Source organism: Perca fluviatilis, chromosome 2, assembly GCF_010015445.1.
Source record: "Perca fluviatilis chromosome 2, GENO_Pfluv_1.0, whole genome shotgun sequence".
Lineage (NCBI taxonomy): Eukaryota > Metazoa > Chordata > Actinopteri > Perciformes > Percidae > Perca > Perca fluviatilis.
Genome location: NC_053113.1, coordinates 17,021,404 through 17,038,556, shown reverse-complemented (window position 1 = coordinate 17,038,556; position 17,153 = coordinate 17,021,404). Strand labels below are relative to the sequence as shown.

The 17,153-nt window shown below is 40.1% G+C and overlaps 1 protein-coding gene across 1 annotated transcript in view; it reads right to left on the bottom strand.

The window, feature by feature from the left end:
* Positions 1-475: 475 nt before the first annotated feature.
* Positions 476-17,153, bottom strand: part of LOC120551343 (alpha-2-macroglobulin-like protein 1) — a 20,168-nt gene continuing 3,490 nt past the window's right edge. Inside the window, exons 2-5 of the mRNA XM_039788719.1 lie at positions 2,793-2,952; positions 2,509-2,696; positions 657-869; positions 476-537 (exon numbers count right to left, since the gene is read on the bottom strand). Coding sequence (XP_039644653.1) covers positions 484-537; positions 657-869; positions 2,509-2,696; positions 2,793-2,952 — 615 coding nt within the window. The 3' untranslated portion in view covers positions 476-483. The remainder of the gene's footprint in view (positions 538-656; positions 870-2,508; positions 2,697-2,792; positions 2,953-17,153) is intronic.

The following is a 17,153-nucleotide window of genomic DNA, read 5'->3' as shown; positions in this document are numbered from 1 at the left end:
TCCTTTTGTTCAACACGAACCACCAGCAGGGCACCTTTGAGCTTTGAGGAGACATCAGCTGTTATCATGACAACAACAACTGACATACAACCGTTTAAAGTTACTGTAATCCCTCACCATGTTCAAAGACTCTGGGTCTGGCACAAACCCAGAGAGCATTTTGATATCCAGGATAACCATGTTTGTACTGGACTCATTTCCACTATATCTGTAATGCAAGTATCATAAAAATATGTCAATCTGGTGCTTTGGAAGGCTCCATTTACTGTTTGAGCCGAGTTTTAGCTACCAAGTTGTAAACATTCCTCCCTGTCCAACCAACCGTTACATAGTTCAAGCCAGTAGATGCAGAGGATCGTTTGCTAAAAACTTCAATATTCGTCAATGTCTTCAATGTGGAGCTTCTTGTTGATTACTTACAGGGATGTTAGGTTCAGACTGAGTTTGGTTATTTCGCTGGTGCAGTTGGCCTCTGGTTTGACCTCAACACAGAGTGGTAACATCAGCAGGAGTTGGGATGTTATAGACAAGAGAAAGCTAAACAAGGAAAATTTATATTCATAAAAAGTGAACGAACAATCTCAAGAATTTTCTTTGCTCAAGTTGGTTCAAATGTACAGTATGTTATGTAGGTTTATGTACATCAAACCACTGACCTGTATTGCTGCACATGCAGTGCCCTTCACCTCCAGGCTGTAGTTTCCTGTCACGTCCTGCAGCTGCTTCTCCTGGTAGAGCAGTTTGTTGTTCTGATTCACATCAAACATCAGCTGGCCACTGGGAGACTGGACCGTCACTGTGCTTGAACCCTCTGGACTGAACACCAGAGTGGAGCAGAGAGCCAGAGCCTGAAGAGCCACCACGGTGTCCTACAACACACACACAAAAGAAAATACCTAATACTTATGTGCTTAAATTTATACAAATGTAAAATGTTCTTTTGTTTACACCTATAGCAGCTTTATCAATTTCAGGTCTCTCAAATAGTTGATTTTCATACAGAAATCAAGAAAATTACCATTTAAAAACAAAAATATGCACAATTTATTTGTAGTTAATGGGCTAAACCAATGCTATTGTTCTTGGTATGGGTTAACAGACGCTAAACTGTTGAGGTATCGGGCAATGTCGCTGTCCTGTGAGATCTATGCATGTCTAAATAATGAATTTCAGTTTTAAAATAATTTGAAAGATGAACTGAAGGCTTATTTTTTATTGTGTGGATGAAGGGGGTAAAATGCTCCTTTACGTCATAACCTAAATGCAACATTTAAAGAAACATTGAATTGAAGCAGAAAAATGCATTGTCAAACATAACTGGCTGTCAGACAAATTTGCTTTAGGTCACAGCTAAGCCACACATTTTTAAATAACTGTTCATCTTTGGGACTGTTTGTTATTTATTTATGGGCCCACTGGAGGAGTTTTGGGACCTTTAGTCAAAATAGACAACCCTCCCCAGTAATTTTTTTATGACCCTCCAAAACAATTTGAAAAAAGGCATAACCCTCCAAGAATTTATCAATACCTTCTGCACTGGTTTGCACTTGGCAAAGATATACAGATTCCCATTGTTTTTTACAGCAATGATATGTGATTTAACCTCTCCATTCTCATCTAAATGCATCACACTCCTGTTATGGTGTGGTGGCAATTTCATTAGATTTACTCACTAATGTTGTAATAAGCATGGAAACTAAATGCACACTTCCTGTATTACTTCAAATATTAAGTTACTCCTCTAGTAAACTAGTACTCCCATGAAATAAAACATTGAGACCATTCAGCAAGGCACCCTGGGTAATATTCAACACAAACTGGTAGCTATGGACTCGTCACTAGGCTTCCTCCACTTTGCCGTTTAAAGGTGGAAAGTAACTCCAAATCTACACCAAACCCGCAATCAATTAGTAAGCAGACATCAAATGTGGCATTTAGGAAACCTTTATTGCAACCTTGGCACGGTAAGATGTCCAGAGTAGCAACATTCATTTTCTACATCCTGCTGCTCGCATAGTCAGCCAGGAAATATTTTTTTACTAAAGCAGTATATGAAATCTGATGAATTACCTACCACCATTTAGTTGTTATTTAGCTAAGATATTTATAAAATATCTGGTCATGCCAGATGTAATTATTCCACTATTATTTTAAACCATGCAATACCCGTTTCAGCCACCAGGGGCAGTGCTCCCCGTGCCCCTTGAACTCATAGGTCAGACCCATCTGGTAGTGAAGGAGGGCCAAAACTAAGAGCTACATGGAAAAATATGCACCAAATAAGCCACTGAAATTTTGCTGTTTCTATGAATACAAAAGTTGGGTAACCCTCCCCTCTGGACTGAAAAATGTTGGATGACCCTCCCCTCAAAGAATAAAAAAGACATGACCCTCCCCTATTTTCCGCTGGTGGTCCATGCCATGAATACTGAAATGTCCCTTATTTGTCCCAGAAGAGATTACTGTACATCTGACTCAAAGTCCAGCTTAACCCTGTCTGGGCTGTACCTGTGTGGAGGAGAATCCTCCAAAATAGTTCTGCTGGCTAGTCAAGCATCTAACGATGCGGCTGGCGTAGACCAGGTCTTCAACAGTCGGAGAGGCACTGAGTTTAGCCAGCAGCACATAGGAGCTGATCTCCACAGACAGAGAGGCTGACGTTTCTGTTGCTGTCTGAGACCAGTGGAGGAAACCTCCTAAAAAACAGCCATCCACAAAGAGACAAACCAGCACAGGGTAAGCTTTGTCACAGTAATGAAGCCAGAATGATTTCCTGTAGGAGGAGGACTCACCTTCTTGTAATGCAATAGTGTCTAGGTGAATCAGTAGGTGAGCACGGGTCTCCATGTCTCCTGCCAGGGTGAAGACGTACGCCAGCAGAGCTGTGGTGTAGGTGTTGCTGAGGTCACTGATGGACTCCTTGAGGCAAGACAAGCTAGCATTCACAGGATCCTAGAACAGAATAAAAACAGTCTGTCACCACTGTGTTTCTATCTCTGGAGTCAGAACTAAACAGGGGGAAACAGCGTTCAGTTTTAATGCTCCACATATCTGGAACAAACCACAATGGTTCTTTTAGATCAAGGCTGATGACCTCTTTGCCTCTTTAAGTAATTGTTCACTTCTTGTTTAATGTTGTAATATTTAGGACCCGAGCGCCAAAGGCCCCATTTGAACTTAAGGAATTATTCTTCCTTCGTCTGGCATATTAATTGCCTTTTTGGAGGGGCTTAACATACAAAAACCTCACCAAAATTTGCAGTCGCTTCAATTCTGGTGAAAAATGTATGCAATTTAAGGGTTTCGGGAATAGGTGCACAAAAACGGCTCGCTAGCGCCCCTGTCAAATAAAAATAAATAAAACTGAGCCCCTGCAGTATGTTTAACAGACTCATGAAACTTTGTACACATGTAGCATGTCAAGGCATACAAAAAGTCATTGGACCATATCCTAAACCCAACAGGATGTCTACCATTTTGAATTTAAAGTTCCAAATTAGTGTGATTTTGGCCATTTCCACATGTTGCACTTTAACAAACTCCTAGAGATATCATCTGAAACTTCAAATTTGGTCTGTGCCATCTTAAGACATTAAAGATGAAGTTATTAAAAGAAAAACTCTTCGTCATAGGGCATGGCTGTTGCGGGTTGGCCATTTTGTGCATTTTGCCATCTGCTTGAAGTTTCCCACAATCAACACAAGTCCAGGCTTGAGGACTTATACAAGCCAATATTGACTTTTGGTCATAGTGCCCCCTGCTGAGAACAGGAAATCAGCCTTATGACAGACATTTGATTTACATGAAACTTAGAATATGTAGTCCACTTGCAATACTGAGCTGGCCCCTATACTTCAGCCATACCCATGTACTCATGCCACACCCCCTTTATGCTTTTGAGCCGTTTAAGGTAGTCTTGTGTGAGGCATTGTTGAACTCCGTTCCTTTTTGACTGGTGATGTTTGACCTGCCCCCTATGTGTTAGCCACGCCCCTTTTCATAACTCAGCAGAGTTAGTTTGTTATTGGTCCTGTTTGGCCCACCCCCTATGTTTAAAGGGGTGATCAAATGCAAAACTGATTTAACCTAGTCATAGCTGAAAAATGACAGTTTGGAGGGTAAATAGGACATACATAGAACCTCAATCCCATTGAGGACCATTCCTCTGCAAATCTCACAATTTGAAACTGCTGCTAAAACGGGCGAATCTCAAAGCTTGCAAATCAATTCAACTCCTAGTCTTTGGCACGCCCCAACATTTGCATAGGCTACACCACTGACCTGAGGTCAGCTTAGTCTTCTGAATCTAGCTAGGGCACAGAACTCCAGAGGTCTGCCATTTAATTACTAATTTCACTTCTGAGATTTATGCGAGAAATCAACTATGTAGAAGTCAGATATGGGCCGTTTTATGAAAATTGATGGCCAATGGCAAATTTTGTCCGACTGTCGCAGTTCAGCAGGAGCTCAGCAGGCTAACGTGACAGTGGCTGGTGCTGCCTCGCAACCCTGCTTGGCCTCCTTGATAGACCCCGGCTCGCTGTGAGCTAGATTGATCCGTCACAAACGGAAGCCCGCGGCACTCTATACCCGTGCAAAGTCAGTTTGTGGGTGACTGGACTACCAAAAGCTCCAGGGCCTGCAGCTAGCCATGAACTTTACCCATAGGATTGAAGGGACACGAGCAGCTAACAAAACTCCTCAAATTCACAAAACTGCATTAAATTGAAATCTGACAAGTGTTAGCTTTGTAAGACCTTAGGGTAGCTGTTCTATAAGTGGCGTGATGTAATTCAAACAGCAAATATATTTTAGTTATTCCGGCAGCCGGGCAGCTCTGGAGCCCCAGTTGTCCAGTAACTGACTTTCTCCTGGGTATGGAGCGCAGCGGGGCTGTGTGGACCTCCTGAAATCTGACATGTCATACCAAATTAATGCATTAAAAACTGCCCATATTTAAGCTTTATATAGTTGATTTCTTGCAAAATGAAAAAAAGTCTCCAGTGAGTTTAGTAAGAAAACATTGCAGTGTCTAAAATATGAGACCTGCTGTCTCGTCTCCAATGTGTTTTTGTGGTGGCTCAAACCAATCAGCGTGCAGCTCATCTAAATATCCATGAGCATACCATATTTGGAAGAAAAGCTCTGTTACAAATAGGGCCATATTCACAGGGTAGTTAAGGGCCCATAAAATAGCATTTGGGCTATTGCTAGCCCAACAAATGATACATATCTTATTAGGAGACCTTAACAGTGTGAAATACCCTGTGTAATCATTCTATCACCCCTTTAAGCCATGCCCCCTTCCATAACTGGTGACCCATGTAAGGTAGAGTTTAGTGTGAGGCATCATTGATCTCTGCATGGAGTTCCTTTTTCATTGGTGATGATTTGGCCTGCCCCACATGCTTAAGCCACGCCCCTTTAATAACCAATGATCCGCATTGTGTACACTATTGTGCGAGGCATCATTGAACTCCGTGCTATGCCATAAATATCAATTCAAATGAATGCTACAATGCATCTTATGTACATACATTCATATTACAAATAAACTCCCATCTATAGAAGATTTCATCTCCAAGAAGGCAGCAGTGATGTAGGCACTGAGAGTAACTTCAGACACGGCATCCTGTAAAGAGGAAGCATAAGTAACTAGAAAATTTTTGAAGAAATTTTGACAAATGTGCTTACTACTTTGTGCACATCTGAACAACACTAGCCAAGTATTAATAGCAGTAGCTGTATTGACGTACATAGGTCACACGGTCACGGAGACAGAGAAAATACAATTGTTATATACATGGAGTCTGGTGGGTTTACGATGCTAAAATTGTTTCTTTACGTGGAGTCTGGTAGGTTATAGCGACACGAGCCTTAGCAATACAATACATAAAGTATAATACCCCAGTTTTGCTTAAATTCTAAATACATACAGTGTTGTTGTAATGGTGAAGTGTTAAGTGTCTTAACCTTTTAAAACCTATTCAAGACCCGTTTACCATAAACAGCTATGAAGTAGCTGGTACTAAACCCAGACCATTTAAAAAAACAACAAAAAAAAACAACTACTTTTAGCGTGTATAGAGCAGAGATATAAGGAGGAGGTTTCTGTCACTTTGGTATGTGGGATTTTGATGGATGACCTTTTGACCTGGGGGGTCAAGAGGTCACGACCTGTCAGAAAGTGATTGATGCCTTCCAGGTGTGTGTGACTGGTCTGTTCTGGAAGCTTCTAGAAGGAAGGCGTCCCGGTAAAATGCGCGTGTGTTAAGTGATGCAATGAGGGCGCCACAGGAAGTAGAAAAATGTTTCATTTAAATGATCCAATGAGCGTTAGAGATGAAATATCCGGATGTTTTTGAAATGATCCAGTGAGAGAAGAGGGGTGTAGCGCTAATTTTGAGCATAAAAGGGTTTCTTCCCCGTTTGAAACAGAGAAAGATAGGTTTTTCATTCTACACACAGCATGAATGTAAGTTTGAGTAACACTGATGCGTTTGAAATGAGCCAATGACCAAGAATTAAATCAAGTATCTTTACACTCTTTGGAGCAGAGAGCAGAACGTGTGTAAGGCAGGGTTGTAAAATAGGAATGTGTAAGGCTCCTCTTACAACAGGCCAAGTAAGTGATTGTAATAAGCGTGAATGGGCCTAAGCCCAAAGGTCAATGCATTTCTACCCACACTCACGCACACTCACGCACACTCACGCACACTCACGCACACACACACACACACACACACACACGCTCACACACACACACACAAACAGCCACAGTTCATGTTGTCAGTACATGTTGATCGTATGTCTGTGCATGCTTAGCTCTAGTCCATATGTCTGGCTGTCCCGTACCCCTCCGCTGCTCCGACTCATCTGGCTGTGCCTTCTTCGTTCTCGCCGGGGATCGGTGTTCACTCCCTTTTCCCAACATACCCCTTTTCCCAGCCTTTTTCCCATGCCCACAGCAACACTCTACCAGAATATTGCTGTTTCAATTCAAATAAGCGAACCAGTAAGAAGTAGTAAAAAAAAAACATTTTCAACAGATCACACAAAACCACAAATGGCATTTGAACACATAACATTCATTGTGACTACTTTCTTTGAATTTTGAGTGATTTATTCAACTTAGTCACACTTATTTTTTGTTTACGGTCAAAATGACCGCCATAGAAAAAAAGTATAATATTCATCCATACACACACTCCTACAACTTTCCTGTGCTTGTGTGCCATTATACACATGAAACACACGCACAACAACGACACAGTTCATGTTGTCAGTACATGTTGTCATGTTGTTCGCTGCATGTGAGCCACTAATGTTCGCACACATATGCATATGAATTTTAATTTGTGAATACATTTGTATCATTTAAATGTAACCACATTGACTTAAAAGATTGTTTGTGTTTAATGTGGTGAAAGATGCAAACAAAAATTAAAAACCAAAAGTATGCTTTTGTATTTATACAAAATGCAACCTGAACCAAATATGTTTCTTTGTAAAACGCCAGCGTTAAAAGTAAGTAGTTCTAACTTGAAGTTATATGACTTCACCGGATGCATTTATGTTTTAGAGACGTTACGCGTTGTAATTCAGAATTAAAACAATGTCGCCAAAATGTAAGTCTTACAGGCAAGATATGGTATGTTCAACATGAATTTGTGAATACAAAACTTATTTTGTATAATTTTAATGTAACTAGCACATTTGACAAAAAAAAAATGTGTTTAATGTGGTGAAAGATGTCAATTTAAAAAAGATCAGTACTTCCTTAAGTATTTACGACCCTCATAAAACTGAATTCAAAGAAAACAACAGTGTTTTTTTGTTTTGTTTTTTTTACCACGCCCAGAACGCTTCCATACCACACCTTTTTTCCAGAAGTTTCCAAACCACCCGTTCCAGAATTTTCCTAACCACACCCCCCTTACAATAGTATAAAGACTGAAGCAGACAGCGACAGAACATGCCACAGATGCGTTTGAAATGAGGGACTGAGTAAGAATTAAATCAAGTATCTTTACACTATTTGGAGCAGAATGTGGGAGAGAGAGAGAGAGAGAGAGAGAGAGAGATTCCCGTTTTACCTTACGAAAGACACACATGTCCAAACAAGTATCCACCGTCTAACGATTTTGAATGTGGCCTCACACAGAGTATCTTACCATGGAAAGTCTTACCCGAAAAAGACTCAGCTAACATAGAGGCCAGTAACATGGCCAGGGAACTACGTGGCCGATGTTCTGTTGCACCACGAGATGATATCAGGTGAAGAGTTGGAGTACATCCAGGCTATGAGAGGCACTCGGGACAGGGCTAGGGCCTTGATCGACCATGCAAGGAAGAAGGGCAACGGGTGTTTGTAAGACGTTTATGGAAACCTGGGAGGACAACGAACCACAACGTCTTCTGTGGCTCGGCCCCGCAGCACCGGAGGTGTCCGGAGAGATACTTGCCATCTTGGACGATCTCGCACTGAGGATTTTGTGGGACTCAAGTATTTCCTGTGCGGACATACAAGTGTTTGGTCGAACCCATTGCTCGAGCCGTTTTGGATCGCCTTGACTCATAGAACCCAGATAGCAGATGCAATCGCCCCGGCGCTAAACGATAAAGCCCGCGGTCTTGATCATCCTGCGGAAGCGCATACAACCGTAATGACCTGGTGGAAAGGATCCTTAGCGGCACCTGCACGGTGGCCAAACGTCAAATCAGTCAAATGTCGTCAATTTTGCTGAATATCGCAACGCTTATCCAAGGAAATGCAGCTGATGTCAGGGGAGAATGTGTGCCATACACTCGGGGACCTCGACGCTGACACCATGACAAGATTCATATGGACCCTGCATCTCCCAAGCAGCAAGTCTGAATGTGTCACGAGTGTCAGTGACCTTGTAAAAGCATCCACAGAGCATGTAAATCATGACACGCCTATATAACGTGGAAACCGTATTACGCATCGCTGTGTAGGTTGGGAGAAATGACTTAGCCCAAAGGTTGAAGATGCACATAGCTAGGCTTCGGTGTCTGAACCTCGTGGCCTGCTTCGTTCTGGCCCGATGTTCACCTCCTTTCCCAACACACCCCTTTTTCCGATGCTCCAACACTCTATACCAGTAATAGCGTTTTCATTTCAAATAAGCGAACCAGTGAGAAATCAAAGACGCCGCGCACATCACGCAGCTGTGCCTCTAGCGGCCGAATCTGGGCGCGATCTCGCAGTTGTGATGATCGCCGCGGCCATACTGGCGTAGGGTGGGGTTACCCTCCTGACGGATGATGTATTTACATTTGTAAAGGTGTTAAAACGCCTGATAGACCAATGGTTAGCTTGTAAATGTGAGGGCTATTGTTGGGGTGTTAAATCGCCATGCAGGGTGTGCTTGTAGGATTTAAAAGTCTTGGTTTCATGCTGGCTGCTCACTTTTTACCTGTAGTTTTTAACTAGCTCGTTTTTTCTCACCCTTCAACAAAACCAGCTGTGGATTTTCTTTTTAATTCTTTTGGTGAAAACAAGAGGAATCGTTTTTCAGCCATGTCTATCCACATGATTTGGACAACAATCAGGATCATCTGATGTTGAAGAATGTGAGACAGCTAGAGTAGGACCCCTACCTTTGCTCTGTACACTAACCCCGAAAAGAGTCATGGGGAGGTGGAGAGACTGGAACACTATTTGGCTTTCGCGACAGGCCCTCGAAAAGAGGCATCAGGACGGCGGCATGCTAATACTGGAACAACATGCGGTTTGAGCCAGGCTCCCAGAAAGAAGCGATTCCGGTCCAGAGATCTTTCCTACGAGCATGACTGAATCGGTACATCTGATCTAGAATATGTCGGTGTCAATGGATACAGATATTCAATCTCGATACAGTGCAGGATAACGTGACATTAGCTGTTTACACTAGTGTTGCTGTCGAACTATCTGGCAAAACCAAAACAGCCTGTACAATCTCTGTGAAAGACTGGAGCCTTTTTCGTGGAGGTTGTCTGCCCAGACCTTGAAAATCCTGGCCTACCTGGAGCTAGTGTATGTTTGTCAATGGGACAGTAGCATTGGAGCCAGTGTCTATCGTGTGGAAGCAGACCGTTTCACTAGACCTACAGAGGATTTTATTTTCCTTAGCGTATGCAGCGAAAAGGGAGAAGTTAGTTGCAGCCCGTGGTCCCTGAAGAATGGAAGTTAAAACCATACCCTGTTTCTAATGAGGAATACAACAAATGGTTTAAAAACGTCTTCTTTATACAATGGTGTGACTGGGAGATTTTGAAGAAACAGTTTGATACCATTGACTATGTCATCAGAAGAGACAAAATAAGGAGTTCTTATGAAAATATGAGAAAAAAATTGATATTTGGGGATGCTGACCAACAGTCTCTGCCCCTGCCACGGACCCCTCTATAGACCTAAAATCGTGGAGACACAAAGATTAGCAAAAAAAATGGTGGGTCTAATTTTTATGTGCTAATTATTTGCCAAAATAGTGTAAAATAGTTTTTTTTTTTTTTTGCGACTGTGATTGTAATGTGTGATTTTTTCTTCCCAGAGGATCTGGAGTGGTGTCATCCGTCCCCTGGAACGCCGCTTAACACCCCGTGATTATTGGTGCAGCACTGATGGCAACCAGCTCTCCTAAATCCCTTTCATCATTGACACCTCCAACCGGAACACTTTCTTAGTATTTGGTAGGGATTCGTGGTTTCACTTGGGCCAAACGTTTTGGGTATCCTTCCTCAAGCTTTCTACAATAGTTTGCTGGAATTTTGGCCCACTCCTCTTGACAGAACTGGTGTAACTGGTCAGGTTTGTAGGCCTCTTGCTCGTACTCCCTTTCAGTGCCGACCACAAATGTTCTAAGGGATTGAGATCAGGGCCTTTGTGATGGCACACTCCAATACCTTGACTTTGTTGTCCACTTTGTAACTAATTTGGAGGTATGCTTGGGGTCAGTGTCCATTTGAAGACCCATTTGCCCCAAGCTTTAACTTCCTGGCCGGTGTCTTCAGATGTTGCTTCAATATATCCACAACATTTTCTCATGAGGCCATCTATTTTGTGAAGTGCACCAGTTCCTAATGCAGCAACAGCAACCCCATAACATTATATAACTACCACCCCCATACTTCACAGTTGGGATGGTGTTCTGAGGATTCAAAGCTCACTCTTTTCTTCCAAATATACCCCTTTATCATTATGGCGAAGAGTTCAATCTTTATTTCGCTAGACCACAGGACATGTCTCCAGAAATTAAGATTTTCGTCTGGCTTTTTTATGGTGGTTTTGAAGTAATGGCTTTCTTCCCCAGAGTAACCCTTTAGCTCATGGTGGTGTACAGGACTTGTTTTACTGTGGACAATGTCTTACCAGTTTCAGCTAGCATCTTCACAAGGTCTTTTGCTTGTTGTCCTGGGATTGATCTCAACATTTCACACCAAAAACCTTCCTCTGGGATTCAGAATCCGTCTCCTTCCTGAGCGTGTAAGGATGGGATGGTGTGTACATTCCCATGTTTTTATACTTGTCGTATATTGTCTGAACAGATGAACGTGGGACCTTCAGGCATCTGGAAATTGTACCCAAGGATGAGCCACACTTGTAGAGGTCCACAATCATTTTCCGATGTGTTGATTGATTTCTCTTAATTTTCCCATGATGTCAAAGAAAGAGGCTCTGTGTTTGAGGTGTGCCTTTATATGCATCCACAGGCGTGCCACCAATTAACTCAAATGGAGATCTAAAAAACAAAAAAGTTTACTCGATTTCATGTATGACAGTAAAGAAATAAAAAGTTTACTGATAAGTTTTCTGAAGTGTATGTAAATATCTGGTTTCAACTGTATATCAATAAATCATATGTTTTGCTATGTTAAGATGTGTGATGGTTTTCAAGCTTCATGCTCCATGATACGCTCATCTATAAACGCATCAAGCTAAGATGAATTTACAAATTTTATTATTAAAGTACTGTTTATGCATATTTTCTCATCTCTACATGGATTAAATCTGTAAATTAAACCTTTATTTAATTTATTTGTTGCAAAGTCCCCACTAATCACGATGGAATTTGTGTGAATTATGTAAATAACATGCAAATGAGGTCCAACCAACCATGTTAACTCAGTTTTTTTTACAAGTCCCCATATAGGATGGGGGAAGTCATTACTTTATCAATTCAGATGTTTGAAGGTATAAGCTAACAAAGCTATGCTGAGATAATTTGATTTTTTTCATACGTCTAGCACCTTTAGAAAGGGTGGCCCCACAAGTGATGGTTATAAAGTTGGTCCCTCATAAAACATAATAAATGTGTGTGTGTGTGTGTGTGTGTGTGTGTGTGTGTGTGTGTGTGTGTGTGTGTGAGAGTGTGTGTAAGCGGTGCAGAGCAGAGTTTGACCTTTAGCTGACAACTGCAAGCTAGAGGCCCTTGCTCTGTTAAAGGTAGAAACTAGTCTACCTTAAGAGAGATCTTCCAACATTGATAGATGTTGTAGATAGAAAAAAGACAATTAAAATAATCTAGCACTCAGGTTGAAATGCAGATAACATGAGACCAGGGTTACTTACTTATACTTATTATTATAAATACTTCAAGATAGTACTATTTACTTTTAAACGTTGGTGTTTTACAAAAAAAAAAAAAAAAAAAAAAAAACAGGGCAGGGTGCAAAGTTGAATCTCATCTTACATTTTTATACATATTTTTGTGTACGTCATGAGAATACAATATCATTTTAAAAGCTGTATTAATACAAAAATGTCACAAGCACTTTGTTTTTTAACACTGGTAATGTTTGTAAATAATAAGTAAAATCCATAGTAATGCGAAGCTCTGAGCTCAGGTTGAAATGCAGATAGCATAAGACCAGAGTAAAATGCAAAAGTAGTACTACTTACTTTAACGTTGACGTTTTACAAAAGAAAGAAATTTTTGGGGCAACGTTGAATCTCATCTTACATTTGTTATTAACACTGATCACATAAGGTTTAAAAATGTTTAATGTTTGTATATTTATTATAATTAGCTAAACCACTTACTACTCACTACTACTACTACTCTTTTTAAAGCGACATCTTTCACCACATTAAACACATCCAATCTTTTGAAGAATTGTTAGTTATATTAAAATTATACAAAATCATTTTTTATTCATGAATTCAGTATTCATGTTGATCATACCATATCTTATCCTCAGACTTACATTTATACATATGTTAATCTCCGAGATAGGAAATTACAACGCACTATCGCTTAAAACATAAAATGCATCTGGTGAAGTTTTGATTGAATTTTAGTACATTGATAACAACTGAACAGGTCACCTCAATTTTGGGAGTGATATATGGAAAAACAACACCATAAACAGTAACATAAAAAATAAAATAAATCGTGAAAAAAGGGGAGGGAAACAAGTAGGAAAGGCATGGTGATACAAAAAGAAATAAATGTATACATTTCAAGTCACTGCTTTATCCAACTAATGAGTCCAAGCTGCAATGTCCTTATGCTTTATTTGTAAGTAAAATGTCCACTTCTGCACTCTTTTGGCACCTTTTCTGCATTCCTAGTTCAACCTTTCCATTTCCCTCATTTCATGTGTATGACCTCTTCAAACTATTTGTTGCTGCTTAGGACAATCGGGCTTATACTCAGTTTCTGTCCCTCTGTACTTGTACAAGTGTGAAATATGGCTCCACTACAAGACAGTACATAAGAAAGGAATCTTTTATAGCTAAGTACATTACTAAAACCAAATGTACATCCTCCCAAATGTAACCTTTACTTGTGAACTCCAAAAAACGGTAGGTGATGATAAGTTACTGCTAATCTTAGGTAAGTGTAATAAAGAAACGCACCAAATTTCCCTTCCAAAGTCAAACACACTCAATTGTTGTGGAACCTATGGAAGCATGTTGGGTTTAACATACATATTGTACATAAGCATTGATGGATTTTCCATTATTAGTTCCTTTTATCAACGCTGATTTCAAATATAATGTTGAGTTGTTTCTACATCTGAGCACTTTCTTCATACAACATAGAAATCATTTTAACGCAGGTTACTATTGGTCTATAAGCACTTTCATTTATCTTATAACTGGATTACATTCTTGTGAGTTCTCCATTTCACCTTTTGTTGTAGTAATCTCTAAATTGTAAGTACCTAAATAAACTCCGCATTGTGAAGGGAACATTTCCTTTCAATGTTTGGAAAGTCTGTCATTCATTGTTGTCTACATCGCAGGTATTACTAACTGCCTTTAATACCTTTTACTGACCAACTCTTGAATAACCCTGGCTTAAAACAGGGGTGTCAAAGGCTATCCATCATCTAAGCACTCGCTGGTCTCTCTTCCTTAGTTTTAGCGGCGCAAGAGTTGTACTAGAACTTTTTTTTCCTAACACTGACTGTATTGGATAACCTTCAACGCAGCCTCGGGATTTCCTCCATCTAGCAAAATAGTTGTCATTACAACAATGTAGACATGGAACTGAATGGGTTTTTAAGTGATTGGGAGCCATTCCTACTTTATTGTTTGGTCGTGACTGAAGTGTTGCAGTTTTATTCTAGGCTTCTTTCCATCCCAGGCTAAGAACTGATGACCTCACTACTGGTAAGGCCTGAATAGGAATGTTATAGCAATCTAGGGCAAAATGTTCCTTAATTACGCCTAAATTCTTACTACCAAAATCCAAATGGGTGTGTAGACCATCTTTGAATCTCTTTACTATTTTGGTTAATTAAATTATAGTTTACCTCATATAATTTGTTTTAACTATGTGCACCTCATAGAACATTATACGACCATATCCCATTTTACATCAGGCATCTACATCTAGGCCTTTGGAAGGAGTATAGTTGAACACCAAAGTTGTGTCTTTTGTATTAATAACCAGCATAATAACTAAACTCCCTCTAGATTACTCATTAATAAGGAGTAGGGGTCTAATATTAATAAATAGTAAGAAAATACCAAACTTCAATGAAAAAATGATACAATATCATTGGACTTGTTGTTGATAAGTAATAAACCATTACTTCCTTTAGTAATGCATGCACTTCTTTCCAGGTTTATGAGCCACCTCTTTAATCCCATTAATTAAGATAACTAGTCTTTAAGTCTATACTCACTGGAAACCATCACCACATTGAGTTTTACTTGATTTCAATTGCATTTATAGGCCACTTTCAGTGGAAAAATCTGCTAACATACAACTGCCTTTGTTTCTTGCCAATACGTAGGTAGATCCAGATGCTAAGAAAATGTTCCATGCTCTAATACCTTAGTGCATTGGAGGTTTTGGTATATAGTTTTTAGTAGTATAGAAAAGTGTTTCTCCTATTTCTACAGCATGATATTTTAGTTGATTTGTTTCTGGGTCTCCGTGATCTTATGTATGGTACCATCCGCACTTTGTTTTCTGTAGCAAGTCTGATTACAGCGCCCAATTGCACATGTCTGGTTGTAAAACAAGCTTTCTCAACATCCTTTGCACTTCTAATAGATCATTAACTGATTCCTTTAATTGTTGTATTTGCACTAAAAAGTTGTGGGATCACTGTATAGAAAGTTGGCTCCACAAATAAATACAAGGTTATTATATTCCAAGACCCCCTCCTTATTTGACGCTGTTAAGGCAATCAATTGTCGTAAGTCACTGCCTTCAGTGAGTCCCACATTGGATCCAACTCCTCGCTAAGTTCATTAATCTTCTTCAAATATTCTCATATCTGATTTAATTCACTATACAGCTGATTTGTTATTTTATGTTGCCACATTTAACCCCCAGATTCTTGATCCCACCCTTCTATTGAACTCGTTAGATATAGTGCACTCATGGTCAGAGACATCAGCTACCGGATCTTTTTTCTTTAGACTAGTGTATCCAGGTAGCTATTCACTGATGTTAAAATCACTACATATAAACAGACACCCTCTTCCAGTGCAGTTACATCCATTAGTTATTTGAAAAATAGTTTTTTTACTATTAGGGGAGTTGCACCCAACAAAAATACATACATATGTACTCTCTTTAATTTGGTCTTTGCACTTAGATCCTTTGAAATTGGGTCTCCCAACCGTAATCACATTATGCATATCAGTAACTTCACTTCATTAGACTGCATCACAGCAGGGCTGAAAATATCTCACACCCATTCTGTTCCTACAGGCATAAATATCATTGAAACCATAAGTAAAGATAACTGAGCACAATAATGTGCTTAGAACAAGCATTATAACAACACAAAATAAAACTATAAAAAGTTTTATAGTGAAGGGGGAATGATACTTTTGACTAACAGTCTGGTAAGGACAGAGCTGGGACCTTCACCGCCCCGAGTCAAAGTACATAAAATACAATATAGTAGCCTAGATATCAAGACGCACTCTGAAAGCCAGGTCATTTTCATAGTCAATTTTACACTAATCTTGATCACATATACCAATGTGAGAGTACTGACTAGATAGCAAAAACAAATAAATAATGTAGCTCAACTAGTAGTAGAAACACGAGGATGCTGTTAATGCCCAGAGCTTCCACTTAGCTGGAAACAGCAGTGAGGGATAAGATACCTTTTGCCCTTTCACAGACAAAAATGCACTACAAAATGTTCAGTAACATGAACAGGGACCTTTAAAGACAAACAAGATGCGCTTAGCAACTTAGCCAAAGTTTTTTAATCACTCAACGCATTAGCTGCTACCCATACCCCGGAAAGTTAAGCACTGAAGTCATTCTTAAAAAATGAAGATGTGTTCAGAGTTTTGTCGCACCACATAACGGCAAAGTTTCATCTATCACCCATGCTTCTGTTCACGTGTACCGCTCATCCGCTTGGTGCAGTGAGGAAATTTGAAAGACTTCCGCTTATCCCACCAGATTGGAGCCCGCAAGTAATGGTAGCCTCCGACCCAGGATCTTGATGTGAGTCTGGCCAACAATAGAGTATATTATGGGACAAGTATTTAATTGGCCTGTATTGAAACACCACTGCCCTCCCGGTTTCTTGTTCCTTCGAGTGCACTCTAGTCAGTCAAGACTGTTCTCAAGGTCTCCACCTGTGTGCAACCCCACGCTCTACATGGTGCATAATTTTCCATCAGATGTTTCCACCAAGCTTTCTCTGACCCTCCACATCCT